The sequence below is a fragment of the Canis lupus genome, chromosome 5 (genome assembly GCF_011100685.1).
Source record: "Canis lupus familiaris isolate Mischka breed German Shepherd chromosome 5, alternate assembly UU_Cfam_GSD_1.0, whole genome shotgun sequence".
NCBI classification, from domain to species: Eukaryota; Metazoa; Chordata; class Mammalia; order Carnivora; family Canidae; genus Canis; species Canis lupus.
Window position 1 is genome coordinate 43,640,860 of NC_049226.1, and position 27,929 is coordinate 43,668,788.

Genomic DNA, 27,929 nt, shown 5'->3' on the forward strand with positions numbered 1-27,929 from the left:
GTTTGTCTTTTTTTTTTTTTTTTTTTTTTTGTGCATTACAATTGCTTTTCCACGTTGCTCAGGGCTTTAGTAAGCTCCCTCCCATCTCTCACAGGGTTCTGCATAGGCTTCCTCTATTCAATCAAATGCAATCTCCAAAGTGGCACATTGAAGGGAATGTGCAATGAATACTAAAAAAGGAAAAATGAACCTGCAAATACGTGGCAGCTGGCAGCTTCTTAAAATCCTAATCTCATTTAATGAAATACAAATGATTTTCAGTTTCAGCAACAGAGACCAAAAAAAAAAAAAAAAAAAACACAACTTCTATATTGAATACCAAAGGGCCAAAATGAGGGCCAAACTTCATTTAAATCCAGATAAGAAGAGGTTTGGGGTGAGTATCACATCCTTTAGTATCTAGTGAATATCAAATTTTGCATGTTTACTAGGAAGTCCTAAACACCGAAACAAAAGCAGATGTACAGTGGGAATTGAGGGTCAGTGCTGCTTAGTAGGTGGACAGCACTGGTCCTGCACTCCCTCCCTAACAGTGAGTTTTGACCTTTGCAGGTCCTCTAGTGCTCTTTCCTCACCTCCTCTTTACTCCACACGTCTACCAGCTACCAACATTCCTTGCCTCTCTCTACTGTCCCATACCTCATATTCCCATTCTTGCTGAATCCATTTAGGCATCTATCTCTCCCTCCCCCACCCTAACCGCCAACTGGTTTTCATGTGTCTATAAGGATTTATATACAAAAGGAATTATTACAGGAATTTTTTAAAAAGATTTTATTTATTTATTCATGAGAGACAGAGAGAGAGGCAGAGACATAGGCAGAGGGGGAAGCAGGCTTTCTGCAGGGAGCCTGTTGTGGGACTTGGTCTGCAGAACCAGGATCATGACCTGAGCCAAAGGCAGACCCTCAACCACTGAGCCACTCAGGTGCCCCCAGGAATGGGTTTAATAGTGAAAAATTGGAAACAATCTAAATGTCCATTAACAGAATAGGAAAATATATTAAAACACATTTATTCTATGGAATACTATTCAACTGCTGAAAAGAATAAGACAAAGCTATATATAACAACATGTGAGGATTTCTAACATATATTGCTAGGTGAAAATAGCAAGTCACAGAGCAATACCATATGTTAACCATTTGGGTTAAAAAAAAAGGAAAGAAAAACATTAACTTGTTGAGAGTCACTACTTGAGATGAAGGGGGTGGGGCACAGGAAGCAGGGGTGTGAAGAAGTACTGTCACTTTTCATCCCATTTACAGTTTTTTAAAGTGTTTTTTCATGAATTACCATGTAGCTTAAAAATTAAGTTTAGAAATGTCACTGTTGTATTCTTTCTCACTTCTAATAATATTCTCAAACAGGATATGAACAGAAAGAAAACGGTCAGGTTTATTGACTTCCGTATCTCACACTTGGGTTCCAGGGCTTGACTACGATTTCCTTCCTGTGCTCTGATAGAATCACTAGCTTTAGGTATGCCTTTATGGTAGAAACAGCATTTTGTTTTGCTTGAATTTTTGACCCAATAATCTCGGGAGAGAGCTATGTTTCTGTAATACTTGTGTAGTATCGTGGGCTTTGTTTTTTTCTTTTCGTAAAGTTAGGCCAGAATCCTCTTACCAACCCAAACAAAAAATAGACCATTTAAGAAAAAGTTCTTAATGTGCTGCTAAATGCTAATTATAAATATTAGAGAATAGGTTGTTTTCCTGAATATAAGCATAAAGGAAATGCAGCTTCAGAAAATTGATGGAAATACGAGATATAAAAGATGCAGAGTATTTATCCTAAATTAAGTTGAAAAGTGAAATTAGCACAATGGCTAAAGGAGTTTTAACATGAAACATTAATTGGGATTTAATGATGTAATTTTAGCAGTGAGGAAGAGACATAATAACATTCCGTCAATCCTTTGTTGGAGCTCCTTGTAATATTGCCTTAACTGTAGCTTCCAGGAACGAGGTACACAATCCATTCTATGAATCAGAATCCAATTATTTTATATTGGTTTCATGCTTTTACCCAAGAGAAATCCATAAATTGTTTTTAATCACTTCTTTTATTTTAAATCAATAGTGTCTGCCAAGTGGATAACATTTCCCATTAAAACATCACCTTCTGTAATTGGTATAATTACTTTGTAAAGAGATAAACTGCAACACTTTGACAATCTTTGGGTTTATAAAATCTAATTATGTTCACTACACAATATTTTATTCTCAGTGATCACAAAAAGAGCATAAACTTGAACAAAACCCAAACATTTATGGTAAAATAATTGGAAAGAAACAAGTTAATTATTACATGTAGAACTGGCTCCATTACTCTCTGAGAGGAGCTCCTTTTTATGCAACTGTTCAGGAAGGTTGTTTGAGGGTGTTCTGATCCCTTTCACCTAGGCTGGCAGTCTTGTGGTTGGAGATGGAGGGTACAATTCCAAGATACGGGCCTTTCAAGAAGGGCCAGAGCCCAGGTCACCCAGGTTTGGAAGAGAGAATCCCCAGACTGGGATTTTCATCCTACAAGCATAGGCTGATGCAAAAAAAGGTTGTTGGGGACAGGCATGACCTTCAACGTCTGTTTCAGCAGATTTGCTTTCACCTATTTTACATTTTGTGCTTCTGCAACAGATTTCATTTGGAGAAAGGGTATGAGTTGCTAAAATTAATTTTTGAAAACCTCTGCTCTATGCCAAAGTCACGTGCTGCCTCTATGTCAAAGGGAGGATGACTGAAAAAATAAAAAAAAGGGGGGGGGGAAAGCTGGAAAAACCCTTTGATTGAACCAGCAGGGCAAACAGCAGCCCACATTACATGAGAACCACATGCTAAAACTCAAAAGCCTTTTTATATCATCAATTGTTCTCTAACTTTGGCAAAAACACATCCCTAATTTTAAAAAATGATAAAACACACATGTAAACCAAGAAAACACCCCCAAACTATACCTCACTTGTGCCTACCCCTATTGCTTCAAGATAAGAAAAGGGAGGTCAGATGTGAAGAAGATACTAGAACAGGAGGGAATTGGATGTCCCTTAATCAGCTTTAGCATTGTCTGAAACTGGGGTTCCATTTTGCTTCAGCATCATTGAGGATTAATCTGCTTTTCTTTCTTTGCATTTCTCTCCCCTTCTTCCTTCTTCCTTTTCAACGGTTTCTTAAGGGACTTTTCCTGCCTCTTTCTCTCTTCCTCCTGCTCCTTAACCCATATACCAATAAGCATGACATCTCCATTTGGGAAGCAACAATTTACAAACTCAGAGACTCAGAGAAAGAAAGTTAATAATAAGCAGAATGGAAAGATAAAAAGATTTACACACTTGTCCTCAAGTCTACAGAAGATTCTGGGTGAGAAAGGCAGGTCACGGAGGGGTGGGATGAGAGCCAACTTGTACAGGAGACAAAGAAGTAGAGATATTAGGTACTGGAGAATTTTTCCATAGAAGGAATTTAAAGTGGCAAGCTGATTCTCGCACACTGGCTCCTACCTGTGATTCAGATGGCAATGTCAGTGTCCCTTCCTGGGAGAAAGCTTCCCTGACTGCCCAGCAAAAAGTGGCCACCAAATCACTCTCCACTATATTACCTCATTTTACCTCTCTACACAGATTTATTTATCTGGAATTTTTCTTCTTTATTTTTTTATGCCTCTTTCCAGCCCATTCTTATCCCCTTCCCCTAAAATATAAGCTCCTTGAGGAGCATATATTGTCTGTTTCTTGCTCCTAGAATATAAGCCCCAAGGCTTCAGGGACTTGGCTGATTTTATTAACATCTGTATTGCTCAAAGTGCCTTGCACATTCAATACTTCAATGGATAGTTGTTGAGAAAAAAAAAATCATAGATAGAGGGACACCTGAGTGGCTCAGTGGTTGAACATCTACCTTTGGTTTGGGGCATGGTCCTAGGGTTCTGGGATCGAGTTCCTCATCGGGCTCCCTGCAGGCAGGGAGCCTGCTTCTCCCTCTGCCTATGCCTCTGCCTCTCTCTTTCTGTCTTTCGTGAATAAATAAGTAAAATCTTAAAAAAAAATCATATAAAGAAAACCCTTTCTCACTGATGATGTTGCATTGTGATGAAGCAATGGAAATTTTCCCTGAGTTGGAGCAATGGCAGGCACATTGCTTCCACGATAGGTATAGCCCCAGTTTTTAGTCCATTGGGACCAACAAGAGCTAATGGCAAAGATGGAACTAGAAGTATCTTCTCTGTACTGAACAGTAATGTGGGTATGGAAAAGACACCATAGGAAGAGAAAGGAGCCTCCTATCTCCAGGAGACAAGAAGAGTTCTAAAGGAGGTGCTCACTGCAACGGAAGCATACATAGATCAATTAATGCTGCAATCCCTTAAGCTTAACAGAAACTTTTTTTGTCTTCATCAGGTTGATAAACATCAAAGATTTGTCTCCATCTTTTGCTGTTTCTTTTCATTTTTTTTGGAAGATTTTATTTATTTTATTCATGAGAGATACACAGAGAGAGGCAGAGGAAGAAACAGACTCCCCATAGGGAGCCCGATGTGGGACTCAATCCCAGGATTCCAGGATCACGACTTGAGCCCTGAGCTGGAGGCAGATGCTTAACCACTGAGCTACCCAGGCGTCCCTCTTTTGCTATATCTATACCAAGTACTACCTGCCTTTTTGCTTCACTCTATTCCCCATTCAAAGAAACTAAAGGAAAGGCATATGATCATTTACAAGTCAAGATATTTGATATTAACATTTCATTAGTGATTTAAAATATACTTTTAGAATATGTAAAGTACAATAAACACACATATTTTAAGGTAAACAATAGAAATTCATAGCAAGGAGTACGTGTTTTAGACTGTGAATAGTAATGTTTCATTTTGGAAATGATGACTTTAGTAAATGATTAAAGTAAAGTAAAGATTGTTAACGCAAAAAAAAAAAGTGAATTATAACAAATTGTTATACCCTGGACATTAAAGTCTTCATAAATAGAGTGACTATATGATTTATCATCCAAATGGGATGGTTCTAAGAGTGAAAGCATGCACTGGTTATAATTAACACTCTAACAACGGACCATAAACCAGCATAAACCAGAGTGTATGGTCATCTTCTTCATGGGGACACTTAATGATAACAAAACTGCTTTTAGGTTTTTTTTTTAATTTTTGAAAAAACAAAGCAAAATAGTTATGAAAATTAAACTTGCTTCTCTCCTTGCAAACAAACACTAATGTCTCAATTTTTAAGAAGTATTCTCAATGTTTATTTCACCACCACATGCCATGTATTATTTATCTTTCGTACAATAGAGAGATCTGTTCTGTGCCCTGTAATGAGGGGAAATAAAAAGGATATAATTATTGATACTTTTTTAAAATATAGAAGGTGTACCTAATATTAGTGCTTCCTTTGTGACTGTGAAGTATGTTCTATCTTTGGATCTTAGCTCTCTAACTTTAAAAAATAGGATAGAATTAAATTTATGTTGAGCAGGAGATCCAGCTACAGATTGCAAGGCAGCTTTCCCATGTTAGCTTTGACTATGCAGCTTTACTTTTCCAAGAGTGAAATTGTATTGAAGTGGTTTTCCAAAATGTTTTGTGGAAAATAAGAATTAATAGATGGCAACTCCTCATTCATGATCCCCAAACAGGAAACAAATTCATCAGGCAAAAGGGTCTGTTCTGGAATAGTTTCGTTGGGTGAAGCATTTTCCAAGAGCATGGTTGTTTCTCCCTCAACTGAATTTTGCATGTCCAGAGGACTTCTTTCTCCTTGATTTAAAATGAGGCTTAATTCTTCAAGAAATAGTGTGTTGCTTAGCGAATTCATACTTGAGACAGAAAAAGCAAAATTAGGGTATTTTTTAAACCTGGCATTTCCCCCCAGGTCTGAGGAATCAGCCAGTGGTTTGAGAGTTGAGGAAGATGTTTCATCTTTTTTGCTGAGATGGTTTCCTCCAGTGAGAAAATTCGAAATCTGGGGTTTATACCCAGTGCTGAGACCAGGAATATACACAACTGTAGTGTTGGTGAGTAGTGAGTTTTGCAGGCAGTCTCTTGTCTCCAGGGATCCTGTATTCTTTTCCGCCTTGTAGTCTGTGGGTTTGTGTTCTTCTGGGAGAAAGATTTCTATCTCTGTAATCACTGGATCAGCATATAGGACCTGTTCACTGGAATTATTATTCATAAATTCACTTTGTTTCTAGGAAGAAAGATTTTGTTTTTATTGTACAAAAGGCATTTAAAGGAGCTAACTGGATAATTAAATAAAGACTGGAATTCTGTTTTTTTTTCCCCTCCCTCTTCTGATATTGTTTCTCTTCCCATACAATTTCCTCCTTTTGTTATCCTGCTCAATTCCAAATCTTTATTAAATGTTCCCACAATAAGACTAAAGAGAGAAATAATAAAAATAGTCTCTGTTTTAAGAACGTGTCTTGGTTTAAAAATTTTAAAGAGAAAGACATATCTTGCACATTAACTTGCATATTTTTTCAGTACCTTTTAATATTTGGAAGTTTAATAAGTTGGAATATTTCTTAATATCATGGAGCCTTACTATGAGAAAATATCTCTGCTTAAATAAAAAAAAGGAACATGGGATAATCTTGTTTTGTTTCTATTTTCAAATAATGTAGTAATAAATGCTTGGTGCTGAGGTTCTCACAGTGTGCAGCTACTCACACTTCAGATATGAACAGGAGGGTTGGTAAAGAAAGTTTTTATCTGTTTAAAACCCTGATGACTCTTCTGGGTGAGAAAATGACTCAAGGCCTTGCAGCTGGTGGCTGGCAAATAACTCCCACCCAATGCTGTTATAAAATTATAGCCACTTGCCATGGACTGAGTGTTTGTGTTCCTCCAGAATTTCTGTTGAAGCCCTAATCCCTAGTGTGATGATAGTAAGAGGTGGAGCCTTTGATGAGTAATTAGGTCATGACTGTGGAACTTTCATGAATAGAATTAGTGCCCTTCCAAGAAGACACATGAGATTGTGATGTCTCCTGCCCTGTGAGGATACTGCAAGATGGTGGCCATCTGCAGGAGAGCTCTCACCAGGAACTCAGCCTGCCAGTGTCTTAATCTTGGACTTAACAGCCTTCAGGACTGTGAGAAATAATGTTTGTTGCTTAAGCCATCCAGTCTCTGGTATTCTGTTATAGCAGTCCAAGCTGACTAGAACACTACCCCCTTAGTCTTTGGGCAGAAAACAAAACTTCATCTGAAGGTTCATTTCTAATTCCTAGGAGCCCAGAATGGGAAGGAAGTTTGGCAAAAAGGAAGAGCTTGACTAAAGCAGAATGAAGTGTTGTTCAAATTTTCTTCAGGCTCAGCCTCCTTTGGGAACATGTCAGGTTTGGGTTGGAAAGGGCAGACAGGTAGTCAAAGGTCAGATAAAAGCCAAAGAAACTAGATATGTTATAAGAAATGAAGAATGCAAGGTGGCTGTGTTCCATAGAAGGAGGCGTTTTCCATACTTGGGACTGGCCACTGAGTGATGTCGGTGGAAGTCAGAACACAGTGAGGGACACAGAAGAGCAACAGGGACCATTCCAGAGTGAAGACAATAAAGGAAGAAGAGGATCTGACTATCACAAGGTCAGGGACCATTCTCTGAGCCACAGATAATCCCCAGTTCCCTTGGATAATAGTGGGGGAACAAGATAGAACTACCAAGTGGAAAGAATATCAAGATTACAGTATTTATTATCTGTAGTTTGATGAATATATGCTTGTCCTTCAGTTACTTGATAACTATGTACTTTGTTACATATGTCGGTCCGGTTGTTCTAGATCATGCCTCCACTACTGGTAGGCAACATTACCTCCTTCAAAATCAGCCACGTGCACACCCTTTCTCATCTTCAAGTATCCAGAAACAGGAATCCTCCCTTTGCCTAAGACAACCCTTTCTACTTCATCCCTTTTGACCATCCCCTCCCCTCTTCTTCACAGTCTTGTTTGATCAATATTCCCTCTTTCTCTGTAGTCGTAGCTGTTCTTAAGCCTGTCCAATTTAGTATAAACATACTTCTGACTCACATCCCTCTGAAGCTACTGTTGTTCCTTCATTGCATAAGGATACAAGAGCTGACCATGTGTCAGCGTAGCTTTTCTACTTCCCTTTTAGAAGAATGTTTTCATTCTCAGCTTCTGCTTCCTCACTTCCTAAGCATTTCTGAATTCACCAGTAACCTCCCCCTTGTTACATTCCGTGGAATATAGACCCTCTACAAAGTGGCCAGCACCATGGATCCTTGCTTCTTGATGCATTGCTCATTCTCTGACCCTCTTCTTCTGCCTCTCTTGTAGATCCTGGTCTATTCCAATGGAAAAGCCCTTAGTTAACTCCTCATTGTCATTAGCAGTAGTTTTCAACCCCTTAACAGTGTTCTCAACCTCAGCTGCATAGTGGAATCACTTGGAAAACTTTGGATAATACCGATGCCTGCATCTCCCCATGCCCTCCCTCCCCTAGAGATCCTGGGATGTGACTGGGGCATCAGGATTCCAATAGGCAACCAAGGCTGAGAACTACTACCTTAGGGACTTCTCTGGAGTTTGGTAAGGAATTGGATAACAGGCTCATCAGAGTCTCAAACAAAACCACTTTTATTTGTTTTATAAATACTTGTCTTTCTCACATCTTTAGAACAAAGGGTTAAGTGTCCAACTCTTGGTTTTGGCTCATGATCTCAGGGTTGTAAGATTGAGCCCCATCTCATTGAGCTCATCTCATTGAGCTCAGCTCTGTGCTGAGCGTGGACCCTGCTTAAGATCCTCTCCCTCTCTCTCTGCCCCTTCCCCTCCACTCATGAAAAAAGAAAAGAACAAAGGGTTTCTAGGCTGAAAAAAACTTTTTAAAAGTTTGAACACTGTTGTTAACAGAATGAAGCCTGGGTTCTATAATGAGACCTTCTGTGATCTGATCACCACTCCAGCAACATACCAGTCACTCCTCATATCAAGCGTTTCAGTAAAGCAACACCTAACATGCTCTTCTCGCTCTGTGCTTTTGCTCATGCTGTCCTCTCTTTTGAATGTTTTTTGTTTCTCCTAAGCAACTCCTCATTTTTCTATATGCTTCCTCTATATCCCTATCATGTTTGGTCACCGCAGTTACATCACTGCACTGCAATGCTTGGGTGATGAGTCTGTCCCATCAACTGGGTTTTGAGCCCCTTAATGGTGAAAGCAGAGTACCAAAAAGTAGAAAGAGCACACAGAGCAGAATCTTTCCCCTCCTCCATAATCAGCAGCAGTTCCTCCATATTTGGAAAAGTCCCCTGTAGTCTCCAGTATTTCCAGAACATCTTTCTCTTCATTTTGTGTTGGAAACCTGGCCCAGCCCTGGTAACATTATCTCCCACAGTCCTCTCACACTTATTTTCTCCAATCCTTTGAACCTCAGGACTGAAGCAGATCTCACCTGATTCTCCAATCTTATGTAAAACAGAAGCCCCTTTGTGTCTTTGAGCCTCATTTTATTGAACTTTTCTGCCCTTCTCCTTCTGTCTCTCCCTGAAGTCATCTATCAACTATTGGCCAGCAGGTGACTGACACCTGGCCCACAAACTTCCCCTCCTCTTTTCCCTTTTCGATAACATTGTTTCTTTCTTCCTTCTCTTTCTTTCCCTAAACTTTATTCCCTCATCTCTCTTAAGTATAATTTGAAATGTGTATAATTCTGTTTTGACATATGTTTATACAATTATACTAAAATGTACACACATTTATTTAAACAGAAATTCTATTCTAATTATTGGATTGCACTCTTAGTCTTAGCAGCCACTTAGGTTTTATGTGATGTTGTTTGGTTACCTGTAACATTTCTACAACTTTACTATTTTCCATATTAGGAATATCTTCATGAAGCCACTTTGGTATTAGCAATAAGATTCTTCTTTTAATTCTAGGAAATAAAAATGACACATTAGAAGAAACATTTTACTTAAAGATTGGTACAGGCAATCACATAAGAGACCAGGAAATCAACTGGAATGGAATGCATAATAAAGATTAAACTTCCTGAGGCAGATTTCCACCTCTTACTTTAGAAAGTTAAGTGGGAAGTTGACTAAATATCTTTTCAGATTTTCCTCCTCTCTCTATTGCTCTGCTTTTCTCTAATGAGCCAGAACATTTCAAAACACTCACACTAGATTCAAGGTAAGTGGGAGAACCACCCGGGAAGTAAAACTGTATGCCTGTTACATATGGCTAACCATTATGAGCAGATATCACTGTGGAAAGGTTTGGAAAATGTAGGGGATATTTTATAGAGCTTTCCAAGTCGACCATAGCCACAGAAGAATATTGAAGAAGAGAATACCATATAATAAAACTGTATAATTCTAGCTCCTCTAATTCTGAATTTGTACTGATTCCATATAGGGTTGAAGGGATTAGGGGTAGCTCCAAACATTATGTGGTTAGAGTAGGAAGCTGGAGAAGTTGTCCTGCAGTTGTATGGCACAGTGAGAATACTGGTTTTTACTTAGGCTTGTGTGCTTAGTAAGGACCACTGGTTTGTGGTGATGTAAAGAAAAGAAAGAAGCCGTGAGCACCCCACTTCTTCCCCAAGCTACCCTTGGCACTGCCACTGTGTTAGGAGCACGTCCTGCATTTATAGTACAAATTGATTTGGGCAGAGGTTGTAATAGGGACTTAGACTACACTGATCTCTGGCACATTTTTACCCGTAAACAACGTGAACAGCCTTGTTTATCTGTATAAGCAGGTTTTCTAAGGACTTTTACTGAGTAAAAACCAAAATGCTAACTGAACTTTGCTCACTCAATTTGACCTTGAACTGTAGGGTAAAAATAATTTCTTAACACATATTTATACAATGTTTTATGATTCAGCTTTTTTACTAATTCACACTCTCCTTCTATACCTAAAATTAGACCAAATTAGTAAGTTCATGCTGTTACAGAAAAGTTTTTATACAGCATGCTGATATAGTGAGAACATTTATGTATACACACACACACACACACACACACACACACACATATATGTCTACCCATTCTTGGTTTCATTTTAAAACATTTTGCCCTTGGTTTTCCAGTTTTGTTTCTGAAGTAAGGCATTTATAAGTAATGTATAATTATAGTAAATAACAGTGTCTGCTTATATATAAAATAGTTGCATTCAAATTATCTCGTTTCATTTATCTTTTTAAAAGGAATGCTTATTTAAATAATTAGCAAAAAATGGTCCTATTTTCATTGTCCTATTTGTCATTGCCAACTGAAAATTAATTTTTAGGTTATTAATAACAAACTTAATGCTATTTAAAATTTCAAAGTATCTTTGAATAATAACAAATTTAATATTTTTATGTCATACAAGTTCAAACATTAAGATGTTGGTAGGGGCCTTATAATCAAGTATATTTTTAAAACAGAGTTTTGTATTAGTTTGCCCATCTCATAATGATATCAGGGATATATTTATTAATGGGTAAGTTAATTTTGAAATATTACTAACTTCTGAGAAAAAGCCTAATTTTAAAGCCTAATTTTAAAAAAATCACAAGTGTACCTTACTTAGACTTGCTCATTCTATATCTTATTGCATTTTGATTATACATTTAAAAGAAAGAAAGAGTATCCTCATGAAGCAAGTAATGGCAAAAAAAGAGAAACTCAGTGCCGGTTAGGCAAAGAAATTTGTATGATTAAAATTTGTGAGTCATTAGCTTACAGTTGTTTGCCACATCAAACAACTCCAGTCTATTAACAGATTAGAAATACTCAACACATCTAATAAACTTAGGAAATTGAAGGCAAGGTCTCATTTATCTATAGTAGGCATAGATCTTTACTAATTCCATATTGGAAAACAGCGATTGAAAGAGGCCAACGAGAATGGACCTGGGAGCTGAATGCTAAAACACCCACACAACTGGTATCAAAGTGACAAATTCAGAGGTTGCCACACTTCTCTTCATTCATGCTGATTCAGAGGATTTGTTTGGGTAGAATTTGAGGCCGGTTATGACCTAACCATTTAAAAGAATCCAGGCACAGTGAGCAGGCTGTGTAGTGAAGGAGAGAACATGGGTTGTGATGTCAGCTGGGTCTAGGTTCCTGGCTTAATGCTTAGTGACCATGGGCTGACCAGTTAACCTCTTGAAGCCTAAAGTAAGTGATCTGTAAAATAGGCCTTTGGGTTTTCCTGGAGGTCATCAGGAGGATTAAACGAACAACATGGGTCAGGTGGTTGGCATAAATTGGTAATCATTGAACACTGTTCCTTTAATTTTTTTCTTTCTCTGATTAAAAATGTTGATGGGTTTTCCTAATAAATAACTGAATTGACTAGATTGGCTACATGTGGTCTAAGTCAGAAAACAGAAATTCTACAGAAACCTACCCAGTTCGGATTGATCTGTTAAATATCCCAATCAAAGAAAGAATTGACAACATAGCAGCAAAGAAGATCATTCCCAATAAAAGTCCAATGTCTTGTTGCCTGTTGTCTGAAGAAAAAAAAATAACTTTAGCTAAGGATTAGTGTCCATGGGATGTCAGAATCATTGTTTCCTCTACTCCTCACAAAGCAAAAGTCATTAATCTCAAAGGAAAAAGGGAAGGGGAGAACATATTTAGCTTTTATGTTGGGTTGTGTTTACAGTGACTGTCCTTCCAAACTGCACAACAATACCTTTTTCCTGAGAAAATTGGGCCGTATGTATTTGGTATCAGTGGGTTTCTAGAAATGCAGCTCTGGCAAATGTGGTTAACATCTCCCACTTTTTCTGAGCTTGTGCATGCATATTTTATATAAAAGGGTTTAGTGATGTACCTCATTTGTTTTGTCTGACACAAGTGAGAATTCCCAGTTGCTGGTAACAGAGTCTAAAACTGGCCACAATCACAACTGAGGGTTTTTTTGGGGGTTTTCTTTTTAACCTTTTGAGTAAGATAGAAGTTATATAGAACTTGTCACCATTCTTCAAAATTTATTGTTCATGAATTTTCTTCTGCTGAGAAAGGATATTTGCTCTACTTAAAACAATATATAAGAAGGAAATTTAAATTGCTATATAACTTGCACTTACATTTTATCTTAAAAACAATTCTTGCATTTTGAAGCATCAATTAATCACCTCTAATCTTTAAATAATTAACATGATCTATTCAACACATGTTACCTATGAGTCTCCCTAGTACATGAAAAAAAATCTTGTTTTCTATTTTCAAATATAGACTATCATTGAGACGTAACTATCATGCTGGAGTTTGTTCTGAGTGATGATGGGTATTGGCCTCCTTTCCATCCTTATTCCTTTCTTTCTCACTCCCTTTACCAAATGTTTATCGGATACTTACCATGTGGCAGACACTTCACTGGCTCTACCCTCATTATTTCCCACCTGTACCCGACAGACACTTGGGGGTCTCCAAGCTGCCTGGTCCCTCTACTAAAGCCAACTGATGTGCACGGACCAGGCTACTGTAGCTTAGCTTACACCAAAGTCCAGGGGCCAGGGATGGGGAGTGGGGACTGGGTGCCTCAGTCGGTTAAGCATCTGACTTTGGTTCAGGTCCTGGGATCTCAGGGTCCTGGGATCAAGCCCCACAACCAGCCCACATCCAGCCTGCACATTGGACTCTGGACTCCGTGCTCAGCAGGGAGTCTGTTTGAGGATTTTCTCTTTCTCTCTCCCTCTGCTCCTCCTTCAGCTCACACTCCTCAGCATGTTCTCTCTCTCTCTCTCTCTCAAATAATTAAGACTTAAAAAAAAAAATCACCAAAGTCCCAAGGGAGATATGGAATTAGTGTTTTTCTAGAACTAAAACTCTATTGCTAAAGATTTCACACAACTAATGGGAGGTAGGGGGTGTCACATATCTTTGGGTATTAATGCCTGGGAGAGAATAGAGAATTCCCACAATAAAATGGGGCCAGGAGGCCAGGCATAGGGGTATAAAGATAGATACAGCAGAGTGATCAAGAGACAACTGGAGATACGTGGGTTCATATTGGGTTCTGCTCTTTAACAGCCCTGTAGCCCCAAGGCATAATTATAAGCTTGCTGAAACTCAAGTTTCCTCTTCTGTAAAATAGAGATCATAGCACCTATCTAATAGAGCTGCTGTAAGCTCCTGGCCTCCCTAGTTCCCACAGAAATATCAAGGTGCAGGCCTGGGTAGGCATCTGTAATTAAGGATCTGAACTGGGCCTAAGTATTTGGTTCATTGATTTTCATGTACACATTCAGAGCGGCCTCACCTTGCTTCATGTTTCTTTATAATACTTAACTTCCACCTGATTCTTGTCTTCTTGTTCTGTTTATTGTTTTTCTCCCCATCTGTCTAAAATGGAAGCTCCATGAAGATAGGGGCCATATTCTTTTTTTTTTTTTCACTGCTGATTCCCCACCCAAAACAGTGCCTGGCACACAGTAGTTGTTTAATGAATATTTGTTGAATAAGTGAATGAAAGTCTGAAGAATGTCAATGTAGTCTTCAAAGATTCTGATACTATTCCTCCCAGATTTCTATGCAGGGAGATAAATGGTCTACCAGTGGTCAGAGGTGAAATAGTTATACCTAAAGTTTTTCAATTTGAAATTTCTATTTATTTTTTTTTGAAATTTCTATTTAGAGTTATATTTGTCCATTGCACAACCTGATCTCATAATTTTTTATGCCTAAAACATTTAGGTAAGATCATCAAAGGAAAATACTGAATCCTACTAACAAAACAGGAACTGATTTGTACAAGAGAAAGAACACAGATTTCAGGATTTGAAAAACAGGATTTGAATTTTAGTCTGTCACTTAGTGTGACCTTGGACAAGTTTCTCAGCCTCTCTGAGCTCCAGTTTTCCTATCTATAAAATAGATATATAATACTTTTCTCCCTTGGTTGTTTTGAAAATTGAACAAATGATGTATACAACTTCCTAGTACATGGTACATACTCAAATAATGTTTTTTAAGAAGGAGTTTTGGGGTCTTGAACCTCAGCACCCATTGAAATGAAAATGTATCTACCCCATATCAAAAGCTGGCAAAGTCCACCTAAACCATTCCTGACATTCAGTTTTAAGTGGATCTTTATTATTTCTCTATAGTAAGCATACGGCATATCTTATTATCAAGAAGTTTATGCCTGACATGATTTTTCAGTTGGAAGATTCAAATGGATAATTAGTAAAGACTACTCAGAAAACCTAAGTAGCATTTTCTTACCAGAAGTAAGATGTCCTTTAAAGATGGAAGCAATCAGAAGCTCAGAATTCTGAGTATCATGTTGGAATGATTTCACTGTAACCTGGGGAACTTAAACAAAAAGAAAATAGGGTGAGCTTCTTCATTTTGCATTCAGGTTACCCAAATTCCTAAAAGAGTTTCTTCACTTGTTTGGAGATGATTAAAGTATACTTTAATAGGCTTGAAAGTGGAATAAAAGGAAAGGCCTTCGAGTATGTGTGTCTTTTCATCTTTTTATTTAATTGGGAAAATCCTAAAGAAGGAAACACTGAAAGGACAATAAAAACTACCTAGAGTTTGTTAAACTTCATGGTGTATCCTCTAATTTCATGAGGCTTCTAGGCAAAGAATACCAAGGAGCTTTATTTAATTCACTGACCAAAAAAATGCACAACAGGTCTCTACTTGATTCCTTCCAATAAATGATGCAATAAAGTTTAGGTTTCCTTAAGAGCCTCCAAGATACGTCACTTTTGCCTTTGAATAATCTTTGAGATACTGCTGGCGAACAGTATCTTGGCTCTATATAAGAAGCCCAATTTTGATTAGCAGACACTTTGAGGTTATAGCACAGGGGTGGAATGCTATTAATGACTTCCCTCTGCTCCTTTCCCACTGGCGAAGATCCTGGCCAGCCCTGTCTAGTCATAAAGACTGTCAGGACATGGCTAATGAAAGCTTCTGACCAGGGTGTGGTGAGCAGTCTTGGCAGCTAACTCACTTTCAGTCTGAACCCAAGAGACCTGGAGCTTTCATACCCATTTCCTCCCTCCTGATAATTAAAAGCTCCCAGAGGTGACTTCAAGGATACTGTTCTTCCAGCTGACAAAAGATATTCCTGAAAACAGTTCTAAGCTCTGAATTCCCAAGAATGCCTCAAACCCTATTTGTTCAGTTATTCTGATTTCAGTGTTCACATTTTTTCTTTTTGAAGAATTACTTGGGGGGGGGCAGGGAGAAATCATATCTTGAGGGAGCCTTGATCGCCACCGTGATATCACGGCTTATATAATAGGCTGTGTGGCCCAGATAACTCTCTTTGAGAAAAAGATCATGGGGTTTCAATACAAAGGTTCCTATGGTCTTTGGAAACTTTTGGAAAAGGTCCATCTGGGTGCAGGCACAGGCTCAGTAGTTTTCTAAGACAACGGGTAGAGAATTTTAGAAGGTGAAAACGCAAGAAGAACCAAAAGTTCTTTCCTGTGTTTTATTGTCTTCTTTACAGCAAGAGGAAGATGTTGCACTGTGAATTGTGACAGATTGGAAATTCTTTCTGGCTTCTTAATGCTTCAGTAAGTCTCTTTTGTTCCCAAGTATTTGGTTCCATCAAACTCTGGGAGCAAGCTTATGCCCCAATGGTCACTGCCAGATTCATTCATCTAAATTAGTATTTTGTAGGCTGAGGTTCATTCTTGGGGAGCCCCAGCAGGAGTCTGCATCTGAAATTTTAAGACTAGAAATATTATATTAAAATGTACATGATTTTCAACTTGGCAAGATCTTGGTTTTATATCAATGTTGCTAGATTATTTTTGTTTTCACTTTCATTATTTTAAAATTAGCATTTTTATTTAAAAGTAATATGTGGTGCTGTGGCTTTTAATGCAGGTTAACTCTGTTGTATAAACTACAGGTGATTATTTAGCAATGAAACTTCAGTTATTAATTTGCTTCATATAAAAATAATGTTCATATCTAACTAGGGCTTTATTAGCCCTAATAGGAGAATAAACACAATCACCCTTCAGGGTCTTTTTGTTATAGTTTCAAATCAACCAGGTGCATTAATTTAAATTAGATTAAAGTCATTTAAAAGGAGATGGTTAATTGTTAGAGAGTAATTTCCCAAAGAATCAGATATCTGAAGTGAGACAATTTATAAACAAGATTGTCAGAGAAGAAATCAAGCCAATGACAAAATTTTTAAACATAGGACTGGAATGAAACCATGTAGACTATATTCTTCATGGTATACTGCCTCCAAGTGGCTAGGTCATTTGTTTTAAATCATATGTAATATTTATCATTATAAAAGCAGTAACCTTAAGAGAGAAAAGTATTTTAAGAGGAAAAATGGTGAGAAAAAGAACCATCCCTAATTCTATCCCCTTAAGCCACTTGCTGTTACTATTTTATAGTATTTCCAAGTATTTTGACACAGAAAAGCGTTCACAAACACAGAATGATGTACACACACTCAGAACCTTTATAACTAAAAAAAAAATGGTTTCTATTAGCTCTAATCATCAGTGTGTTGCCTAATGTGCTAGAAAAATCTCATAATATTTTCATTATTAAATTAATATCTGTGGCCTATCTCCATAATGAGACAATTCTATCCCTGTTTCTCTCACAGCATATACCTCCTGAAGATACTCAGAAACTCAAATATCTCTAATTTGAGATATCTCTAATAAGAATTTTTATATACCATATATAAACTGGTATTGGACTTTAGAATTAGTCTTTCCAAAGATAATGTGTTTAAACAAAATTTAGAGGGAATTTAAAATAGTTTTAAACAAAAAAAGTAGTTTCCATTCTTGAACAAGACTAGAAACATATAACATAACTACATTCTGTGCCCTATCAGATGCCAGCCTATTTTAATCAAATCTGTTCAAAAGTGCTTGGTTTTAGTCATAATGTATTTCATCTGTTTCTGAGGGATGATACCAAATCTGTCTCCTGAGTCTTTCCTTCTATGCCTATACCATGGGGCAAAGTGTGTTTTATCATTCTTTTTTTTTTAAAGATTTTTATTTATTTATTCATGAGACACACAGACACACACACACACACACACAGAGAGAGAGAGAGAGAGAGAGAGAGAGACCCAGGCAGAGGGAGAAGCAGGAACTTAGGCTTAATAGTAATAATAGCAATAACTAATGCTTCATGCAGGGAGCCCGACGTGGGACTCAATCCCAGGTCTTCAGGATCACACCCTGGGCTGAAGGCAGCGCTAAACTGCTGAGCCACCCGGGTTGCCCTTATTATTCTTTTTAAGTGACCATTCATTGAGTACTGATTATGCTCCAGGTAATGTACTAGACTTTACATGCTTTCTGTCATTTAACGCTAAACAGGTAAAAAATACTATTGTCCACATTTCATGGATGAAGAAACAAAGGCGTAAAAAGGATAGATGACTCAAAGAGTGAAAATTCCCATCCAGTCCTGACACTTAGCTTGTACTAGTCACTGGCTCTATTAATTAATGACCTCACTTCTGCAGCAGCATGGCCTCAGATGGGACAACTCAGTCAGCCCTGCAACCAGCTGCTCCCATGGTAAGACTTAGCCATTGCTCCTCCAGGGGCTGGCCACGGTTTATTAGAGCTGCCTGGCCTTGCAGGACTCCAGCCCACACCACAGTGGGCTATAGTTGGCCTGACCCATTTAGCGCTGATTCGTAGAATCTTCCAGCCCACAGTTATTTCCTTCTACAAGTCAACTATTTTCTTTGATTTTACAAGCAAGGCACACTAATTATAGGATGCTTGAAAAGTATGGAAGAGTATGGAGAAGAAAGTACAATTTTATATTTGTTCACAAACTAGAAGCAATCATTTTTTTGTTAACAGTCTTGTGTGTATATATTTGTACCTAGTGGAAATCGTGCTCTTTATTAAATGTTGTGTCTTAGTTTTTCTTTCTTTCAATATTATGTCATGAATATTTCCTCATTTTATTAAAAATTGTTCAAAACTGTCATACTGATAGCAATTTAATATTTCATCATGTTTGTACTATATTTGTATTTCATTTGTTTGTACTATATTTGTCCTATTGAGAAACTGTATAGCTTAGTGGTTTCAAATGCCATCTTTAGATTCAGATAAGACTCAGTTCAAATCCTGGCTCTACCACTTGGAGTTGCATGGCTCTAGGTCAGTTGCTTAACCCCTCTTCATTTGTAAAATGGGATAGTAACAGCACTTCCCCCCTGAGATCTAATGGGATAGTTCATATTAAGCACTTAGTACTGTGCCTTACACAAATTAAAAGCTTAACAAGCATTAGTTATTGCTATTATTACTATTATTAGATTGTTTCCAAATTCTTACTACTATAATTAGTTTTTGGATAAATATCATTGTACATAAATCTTTTTTTCCATATCTCTCTTTATTTCCTAAGGCTAGATTTCTGTTAGTGGAATTACTGGTCTAAAGGGTATGAACATTTATAAGTCTTCTTTATTTACTTTTGCTTTTACCAGTCTTGGTGTCATGCTACCTGAAGCCTACATCTTAAAGGCTTTGACCAAAGTTGGTACAGAGATCTTTCTAGATCTTTCTTTCACTAGGTTCTAGATACAGGAGGAGTCATATTAAAAGAGACAAAGGGTATGTTTTTCAAGATATTTTTCTTAAAACATAAACATCTCCTTAGGTTCTCTCTTTCTAATCTCCTTCTTCTAATAATCTCAGCTGTTTCACAGTGTTTATGTGCTATCTCCCCAGATTAATTTGGTTCTAGGATTGGAATTCAACATTATTGGGCTAAGGGTAAGGATTTGACACTAGTCTGAGTCAGTTGGCAAAAACAGAAGAGAGTGGCCAGACCTATCAAATAGGCACCCAAAGCCCAGGGCAGGGAAAATGATATGTCAGAACAAACTCATTACCACACTAGAAAAACAAGTTAGACGATGAATCATTTCATGAGTTACAGTGTCATCCTTGTATATTAAGGATAGGAGGGTGCGCCTAGGTGTATTCAAGGGATTATCTTCTTGCTTATGTTCCTCAGCTCTAAGTACTTGGTATGTACAGGGAGAAGGTAAGGAAGATAAATATATGTATTGTGACCACATGTTTTAAAAAAAAGATTAAGAAGAGGTAAGAGTAAAAAAGCAGCAGCCAACCCAGGAAATTTTCCTAAGGCACATGGAATACATAGAGGAAGGGGGTCTGAAGGGGGTCTAAAAAACTATGTGCACGGGCAGCTTCCAAGTCCTACTCAGTAGTTTAAGATTCTTCAAAAGTGCAACTTTGCTCTCAAGCATAGCACATGCCTATTCCTCAGTCTGAATAGTCTAGTAGACATTTGCCATTTTTAAGTTGTCCAACACCAGGACGTACTTCTTTGTGGGCATTCTAAAACAGGGAAGAAGCAGGTAAGGCTTCCCACTGTAGAAGCCTCAATGGAACAAAGACTTCTCTTCATTGCCAGAAAGTAGCTACAAGTGGATGACCTAAACCTACCTGCTCAGATGCTTTCCTTCCTCCACTGGCACAGAACACTCAGCTCCAGGAAATTACTTATAGTAGCAGTTATATCCAGAGTCTGGTAACAGTTGCACCACGGGGCATCCAGGCAGGGCAGGGCAGGCAGTGGCGTGACCACAGTGCCAGCTGCAGTGTCCTCACCGGATTCTTTCCAGGCTCCAATTTTGGCTGTGGTTCTGGCTTCTGCTGTCCCTTGTATCCTACTCATGAACATTTTGCTGGCCCTCCTACTGATTTTTATCTATTTTTCCAATAATTCATTTTTTGCTTAAGAGAAACAGTTTGATTTCTTTGCTGGCATCAAATCACAATGATTAGTAAAAATTGCAATAATAGGTAGTGGGGTAGATAGGTGAGGAGATGTGGTAGGACAAATAGTGACCTCTCTACCCCCAAAAAATGTCCATGTCCCAATCCTTGGAACCTTTGAGTTTATATGTATTTATATAATTTATATAGCAAATATTTGCTACATTTATATTTAGCTATATTTATATGTAATTGTTATAATTATATTAAATTCACAAAGGAATATTTATGTATGAATTATATTTATATAGCAAATATACATTTATATATATTTATATAATTTATATAGCAAAAGGGACTTGATTGAGATAGGGAAATTGTCCTAGATTATAGGGGTAGGTCCAAATGAAATCCTAAGAGTCCTTACAAGAAGGCAGGAGGGTCAAAGTCAGAGAAAGAGATTGGAAGATACTATGCTTCTGGCTTTGAAAATGGAAGATGGAGCCACAAGCCAAGAAATGAGGGCAACCTCTAGAATCTGGGAAAGGCAGTGAAGCTGATTCTTTCCTAGAGCCTCCAGAAAGAACATAGCCTTGCTGATATCTTAACTTTAGCCCAGTGATACTAATTTTGGATTTCCCACCTCCAGAATTATAAAATAATAAATTGTATTGTTTTAAGCCACATGCTATGTGGCTCAAGTTTGTAATAACTTGTTAAAGTAACAATAAGAAAAAAAGTAACAATAGGAAACTAACACAGAAGATTATTACTTCCTCACAGAAAAGCATAATCTTTATTCTTTATTAGTGAATATTGTGAATCTCAGAGAGATTATAAAACTCTTACACATTATTGTTTTATTCTACAGAGCTATGATACTTTATTAGGAATAGGACATGAGGAAGATTAAAAGGATCCAGAGGACAACTTGAAACTAATTAGTATTTCAGGGAACATTGTGTGTCTGTTTAACCTGGTTTAGTAACCATGAATCTACACATTTATAATTCATCTAAATGTGAAGGAATCAGAAACCCCTAATTACAAGTAATGGAATTTTTGAAAAGTACAGTTCTGTGTACCAGCCTTTAATCTGCATTCTTTTTAATATCACTGATATTTAGTTCCACTGACATAACATTTGTTTTTTCTCTTGTACTCCCTAAAAGTTCTGAAAAATTAATGTGAATCTTTAAAGTCATTGGTAGTACAACAGCCAATGGTGATTTGTGAGAACAAAACACACTGTGGTTTAAAATCTTGCTCATACTTGCCTTCCTCTGGAGAATTGTCAAAAAAAGAATAATATGATTTCTCTGGGAATCTTTCCTACTTCAAGTAGCAATTCAAGCAAGTTAATTAATCATTATGAAATGTGACTGCCCTTCCCTCAGGCCTCTGACTTGTCATTAAAGGGATTATGGAGACTGGGCCTTTCTTTCATTGCAAAGAGACTTGTATTACAGCAAAGTTGGACAACACCCTGATCAGAAGTCATCTTTTCACTTTTTTTGGTATCAGTAGTAGTGAATTTAGGAAACTGACTTTCACATGTTCAGTGTTGGTTTTCTATACTCACAAATTATCTTTTCGTCTTTGGGGCTTTTTCTGTACTGCTTAAAGACCCCAGGAATTTTTTTTATAGTGACTTTCCAGGTTGGTGGTTTAGAAGCTCCAACTTTAGCAGCCCTTAGTGGTTCTCATAGCCTCATCCAAAGCTTTACATCCAGAAGCAGGGCAGGGTCTAGGCAGAGGGGGTCATGTGGGACATGATGGCACAGTGGTCCTACATCCTGTGATTCTGGGAATCCGGGGCTGCTCAGCAGACTCAGGGTGGGTGGGGTGCTCAGCAACTTCAGGAAGCGGTGGGCAGGAGGAAGAGGAAGCCAAGAGGTGACCAGATAGCACTAGAGATAACAGCCTGAAATTCTCATGTACCCACCCTGTTCTGATCCCCAAAACCACTATTACTAAGGCTATGGCTTCGGCAATCAGGTCTCCCCGATTCTGTTCACATTTCCTGCCCACACCCTATGTCATTTTTCATGACACTTCTCTCTCTTAAAGGGTGTGTCTAACCCCTAGAGCAGTGGTTCTTACACTTTGTTTCAGAAATATCACTTGACTGGAGGCTCAGCAATCTGCATTTTAAACTAATATCCAAGTTTTTCTAGTGCAGTTGGGCCACAGACCCCACTCTGAGAAGTACTGCTTTCTAGACATTTTATTGAACCAAGACCAGCTGGAAAAACACATTATGAATTTCCCAGTGGAGGTCCTGTCCTTAAGAGAATCACCTTTTCCACTTATACTTTGTCTTCATCTCAGATTGTCCCATCCTATTCCCTATTCTCCTCTCTCCTGTGGTTTTATTTTCATTGCCATAACCCAAACCTGCTTCCATACCTTATATTCAGGCCCATATAAAATTAGTCAATAGCATCCTGTGATTCCCTCTTTTCTCATGTTTTTGCATTTTCCTAACAGACATTACATTAAAAGTGAAGTTCTCCTGGTGTTGTTTTATTATTAGCTAATGTATAAAGGAGGATTTGGTTCCATGGCTGAGGGGAGGTTGACACAGGGCCCAATTAGTCTCTGAGGAAGACCAGCAAAGTTATAGCGAGGTTGCTGGTATCTCACAGGATGTGTTTTGCCCTGGCTTTACTGTTACCAGCTTTGTAACATTTGGCAAAATTGCTTAATGCCCCTGGGCCTCATCTTCTTAATCTGTACAATTGGAATAAAACTTTTATAGGGCTTTAGTGATGAGTAAAGAACAATATGTACATATGTAAAACATGTACATTTTATATATAAAATGCTTACCACAGTACCAAACACATAGTAAACATCCAATAAATGTTAGCTATTGTTTATTTATATTATTTATATTTATATATTTTATATATAACATAATACAATTTATGTAATATATTAAATTATGTGTACTATGTAAATTATATTTAATATAAGTTATTTTATGTGCTATTATTTGCATACACTATTTATACCAGGATAAAAAATATGGATCTCCAAACTAGAGAAACTTCTTCAGTGTGTTTCCTAAGCCTGATATTATATTCTGAGGTTTATTATTTTCCTTTTTTAGTATAAGACTTTGCTTTCCATTAAAGTCCAAATACTCTAAGGAAGGAAAACAGAATAAGTTTAATAAATCACCTAATTCTTATTATAAATGGGTTTGTTCAGGTTATTTGTTTTTTTGGAGATCAGGTTTTTATTTTTTATTTTTTTTAAAGACTTTATCTATCTATTTATTTGAGACAGAGAGAGACAGACAGACAGACAGACAGACAGAGACACACAGGCAGAGGGAGAAGCAGGCTCCATGCAGGGAGCCCGATGTGGGACTCCATCCCAGGTCTCCAGGATCAGGCCCTGGGCTGAAGGTGGCGCTAAAACCACTGAGCCACCCAGGCTGCCCGAGATCAGGTTTTTAAAGACCAAGGAAAGTGATACAGAAGAATGCTGGGGTCTGCAGGGGAAGCCATATCTACTGCATGATTTGTCCAGCAGTACTATCTAGGCATAATTTTGAAAACACATTGCTTTGAGATAAATCACTTCAGTGAAACATCCATAAGGATTTTAGAGAGTAAAATAGCAAATTCCTGCATGAAGGGATCATTGTTGCCTGAATTGTCTTCATAAATAAATGAAACTTTAATTAGTGGAAAAAATTGGCTGGCCAAAAGCCCCATTATCAAACAAGTTGGTTAACTGAAGTATTATAGAAATTGTATATCTTTTAATTCTTTTGATTATGACACAATTCAAACAGTTGTGAGGTTTGATTCTTACTGCCTTTATATTTATAGTGCTGGCATTTATTTTTTTATGATTGCTTTTATCGACTGTCTTCTCTAAAAGTCAGAGATCTTTGTCTCCTTTGTTAACAGAGATTCTGTGAGTACGTAGCAAGTGGCTGGTGCATGGTAGAGGCTATTTGAATATTTCATGTATGACTAAATGAATGGCTGTCTTTTCCTAGATATCTTTTTAAAAAGCAATTAATATTAAAGATTTATTAAAAAGCAATTTGGCAACTTGCATCAAGCATTTTAAAATGTGCTTAAGTCTTGATTCAATAAGATCTAAACCCTTAAGGAGAGTTTATATAAAGAGCTATTTCAAGAAGTTTATTGAAAATGGAAAAAAATGGATAAACCTAGATATTGTTGAAATAGGGAAATGACTCAATGTTTTACAGTACATCCATACACTGTGTAGCCATTAAATAGGTTTTTTAACTCAACAAGATAGACTAAGTAAGAAAATCAGGATATAAAACAATATACACATCACAACATCAATCATTTAAAAAATGACAAAGATAAGATACCTATGATTTTACTTATATGTGGAATAAAAAAAAACAAAACAAATGAACAAACAAACGACTTCTCTTAAATACAAAGAACTGGTGGTTGCCAGAGGGGAGTTGGGGGGGATGGGTGAAATAGATAAAGGAATTAAGAGGTACAAACTTCCAGCTATAAAATGAATAAGTCATTGAGATGAAAAGTATAAGATAGGGAATATAGTAAATAATATTGTAATAACATATCATGACATACTAACTACTTATCATGGTGAGCACTGAGTAATGTATAGAATTTTGAATCAGTGCTGTACACCTGAAACTAATATATCACTGTATGTTAATTATACTTTAATAATAAAAAATATGTGAATAGGAAAAAAACTAGTGTTAAATTCATTAAAATGTAAACAGCAGTTATTTCTAGGTTGTATACTGCAATAAATTTGCATTGCTTTTACAAACAAAAAAAGATAAATCTTTCTTTCTTTCTTTTTTAAGATTTTATTTATTTACTCATGAGAGACACAGAGAGAGAGAGAGAGAGAGAGAGGCAGAGACACAGGCAGAGGGAGAAACAGGCAGAGGGAGGAGCAGGCTCGGTGCAGGGAGCCCAACGTGGGACTCGATCCCGGGCCTCCAGGATCACGCCCTGGACTGAAGGTGGCGCTAAACCGCTAAGCCACCCGGGCTGCCCCCCCAAAAAGATAAATTTTCAAAAAAATTTAAGAATAGCACTTTTCCTACACATAGTCACCGTTTCTCATTTAATGTGTCTCGGAAGAAATTTGTACCAGAAGAAAAATTTCAGGTTCCTCTTAGCTAACATATTGAATTTGGATAGATGCAAGTTTTCAGGGATATTAAATTTTAACTAGCATTTTTTGCCCTTAAGTGATTTATTTTTCCCTTAGGCAACAAAGACTTTCATTTATACACATTGTAGGGTGGCTATGGTTTCTATTTTCTTCTGAGGTTTAAGACATTTGGCTTTAAAAGAGAACATTTGTGGTCCTATACTTGTAGAATACTTTAGGAAGCTGCTCCTCCACTTTGAGGTAACTGGTTAAAGAAAGAAATTGATAAAATTGCTAAGAGCTGGTGATGACTAGGAAAACCTATGTTCTTGTTTAGGTGCTGTTAGCCACTAGCAATGGGCTATTTAGCAAGTCATGCCTCAGTTTTCTCATTTATAAAATAATACCAAGTAGACTACCAAATATTGGTTGTGTAATGATAAACAAGCCTTTACATAGTAGTACTTTGCAAGTGGTAAGTAAATATTAGTTATCTACTTGAATCCTCTTGCTAGACGATTCTAAATTTCATTTAAAAATAACTGAGTTATCAACTAAATTCTGTTTATAAAATGGTATCTAAAGTCCTAAGTATTTTTAGCAGCATGAGCTTAAGAAAGAATATCTTAATTTAAAAACTAACTTTTAAAAAGGAACTGATAGGGGCAACTGGGTGGCTCAGTTGTTTGGTTAAGTGTATGCCTTCGGCTTGGGTCATGATCCCAGGGTCCTAGGATGGAGCCCCGTGGAGCCCCACATCGAGCTTCCGGCTCAGCCGGGAGCCTGCTTCTCTCTCTCCTCCTTGCTCGTGCTATTACTCTTTCTCTTTCTCTCTCGAATAAATAAAATCTTTTAAAAATTTAATTAAAAGGAACTGATAGCATTGCAATTAATTCCCTTGGTAACGCATTTCTAAAATTTGGACATTAGGGGGCGCCAAAAGAACTGTTTCGTTAGTCTGCCATTTTCACTCCCTCTGCTTGTGTTGCAGCCATCAACATTTATAATGTATGCTAAAGTGCTCTAAAAAAAAAAAAAAACTCAGTTCCAAGATCCTATATTATAATAAAGATGGTATTAACACTCGTGTAATTATAATTAAGTGCTTCAGCTCTGAAAAGAAAAATTTCAATCTAGGATATAAGCTACCTACAATAGGGAGACATCAGGAGGTTAATGGGAGCTTATTATGAAGTTTGCTATTTACAATAGATTCACTTTATTTGCTTACTGTTGAAGTCTATTTAGCCAAGATTTTATTGAATGGCATGTGTAAATGGATGGAAAATTAAACTAATAATCTTAAGAGCAGGGAAATATCTAAAGATAAACAATAGGTCAACTAGATTTTGCTGAGAAGAGAATTAAATAATCCCATGTTTAAGTGTTTTAGCTTTCTGATTGCATACAGTAGGTAATCAATATTTATTGATATGATTTGATTTGTAGCTGTCTTAGAAGAATATATTTTATCAAAATGGCCTAAAGAGCTTAACATAACTCTTAATAATGTGTTTCAAAACCAGGTCTTAGATAATTATATGCCTCACCATCAGTCCAGATGGTTGTAAGAAAGGCTTACTCTTGAGCACCTCCCACTCCCACTACCTTAGACCCATGGACACAGACCTTCTGGGAGCAGAGACAATGAACATGCATACCAGGTGGTTTTAATTGGCTTTTATGCCCAAGAATGTTTGAGAACCATTACATAAATTGTAGTCAGCCTTAACAAAATCTAAGCAAAATGACAATTTAAATGTAACCACCTGCTCTATGATAGTTTTGTCAATTTTGATACAAGAAACAAATATATATATAGAAGAGACACAGGTCAAAAGAAAAGCCTCAGAGATTAAATATATAAATATACTCACCTGTTTCAGCTGTTTTATGAAAAAATGGTGAACTCCAGGGCTGCCAGTACCTTTTACCTGTTTCTTGGCATCTCACTTGAAATATATACTTAGTGTTTGGCTCCAAGTAGAATTCTGACTGTTGCTCATATGGAAAATTGGTGTCAAATTCTTTAACCTAAAATGAATGAATAACAATGATGAAACAATACAGT

The 27,929-nt window shown here is 37.2% G+C and overlaps 1 protein-coding gene and 1 long non-coding RNA gene across 2 annotated transcripts in view; one reads left to right on the forward strand and one right to left on the reverse strand.

The window, feature by feature from the left end:
• Nucleotides 1-941: 941 nt before the first annotated feature.
• IL23R (interleukin 23 receptor) overlaps nucleotides 942-27,929 on the reverse strand; it is a 65,445-nt gene continuing 38,457 nt past the window's right edge. The window contains exons 7-11 of the mRNA XM_038537159.1: nucleotides 27,736-27,892; nucleotides 15,207-15,296; nucleotides 12,379-12,484; nucleotides 9,817-9,907; nucleotides 942-6,196 (exon numbers count right to left, since the gene is read on the reverse strand). Of these exons, the coding sequence (XP_038393087.1) occupies nucleotides 5,543-6,196; nucleotides 9,817-9,907; nucleotides 12,379-12,484; nucleotides 15,207-15,296; nucleotides 27,736-27,892 (1,098 nt within the window). The 3' untranslated portion in view covers nucleotides 942-5,542. The remainder of the gene's footprint in view (nucleotides 6,197-9,816; nucleotides 9,908-12,378; nucleotides 12,485-15,206; nucleotides 15,297-27,735; nucleotides 27,893-27,929) is intronic.
• Nucleotides 12,072-27,929, forward strand: part of LOC111095914 — a 38,175-nt gene continuing 22,317 nt past the window's right edge. The window contains exons 1-2 of the long non-coding RNA XR_005359623.1: nucleotides 12,072-12,146; nucleotides 16,453-16,519. This is a non-coding gene — a long non-coding RNA (uncharacterized LOC111095914). The remainder of the gene's footprint in view (nucleotides 12,147-16,452; nucleotides 16,520-27,929) is intronic.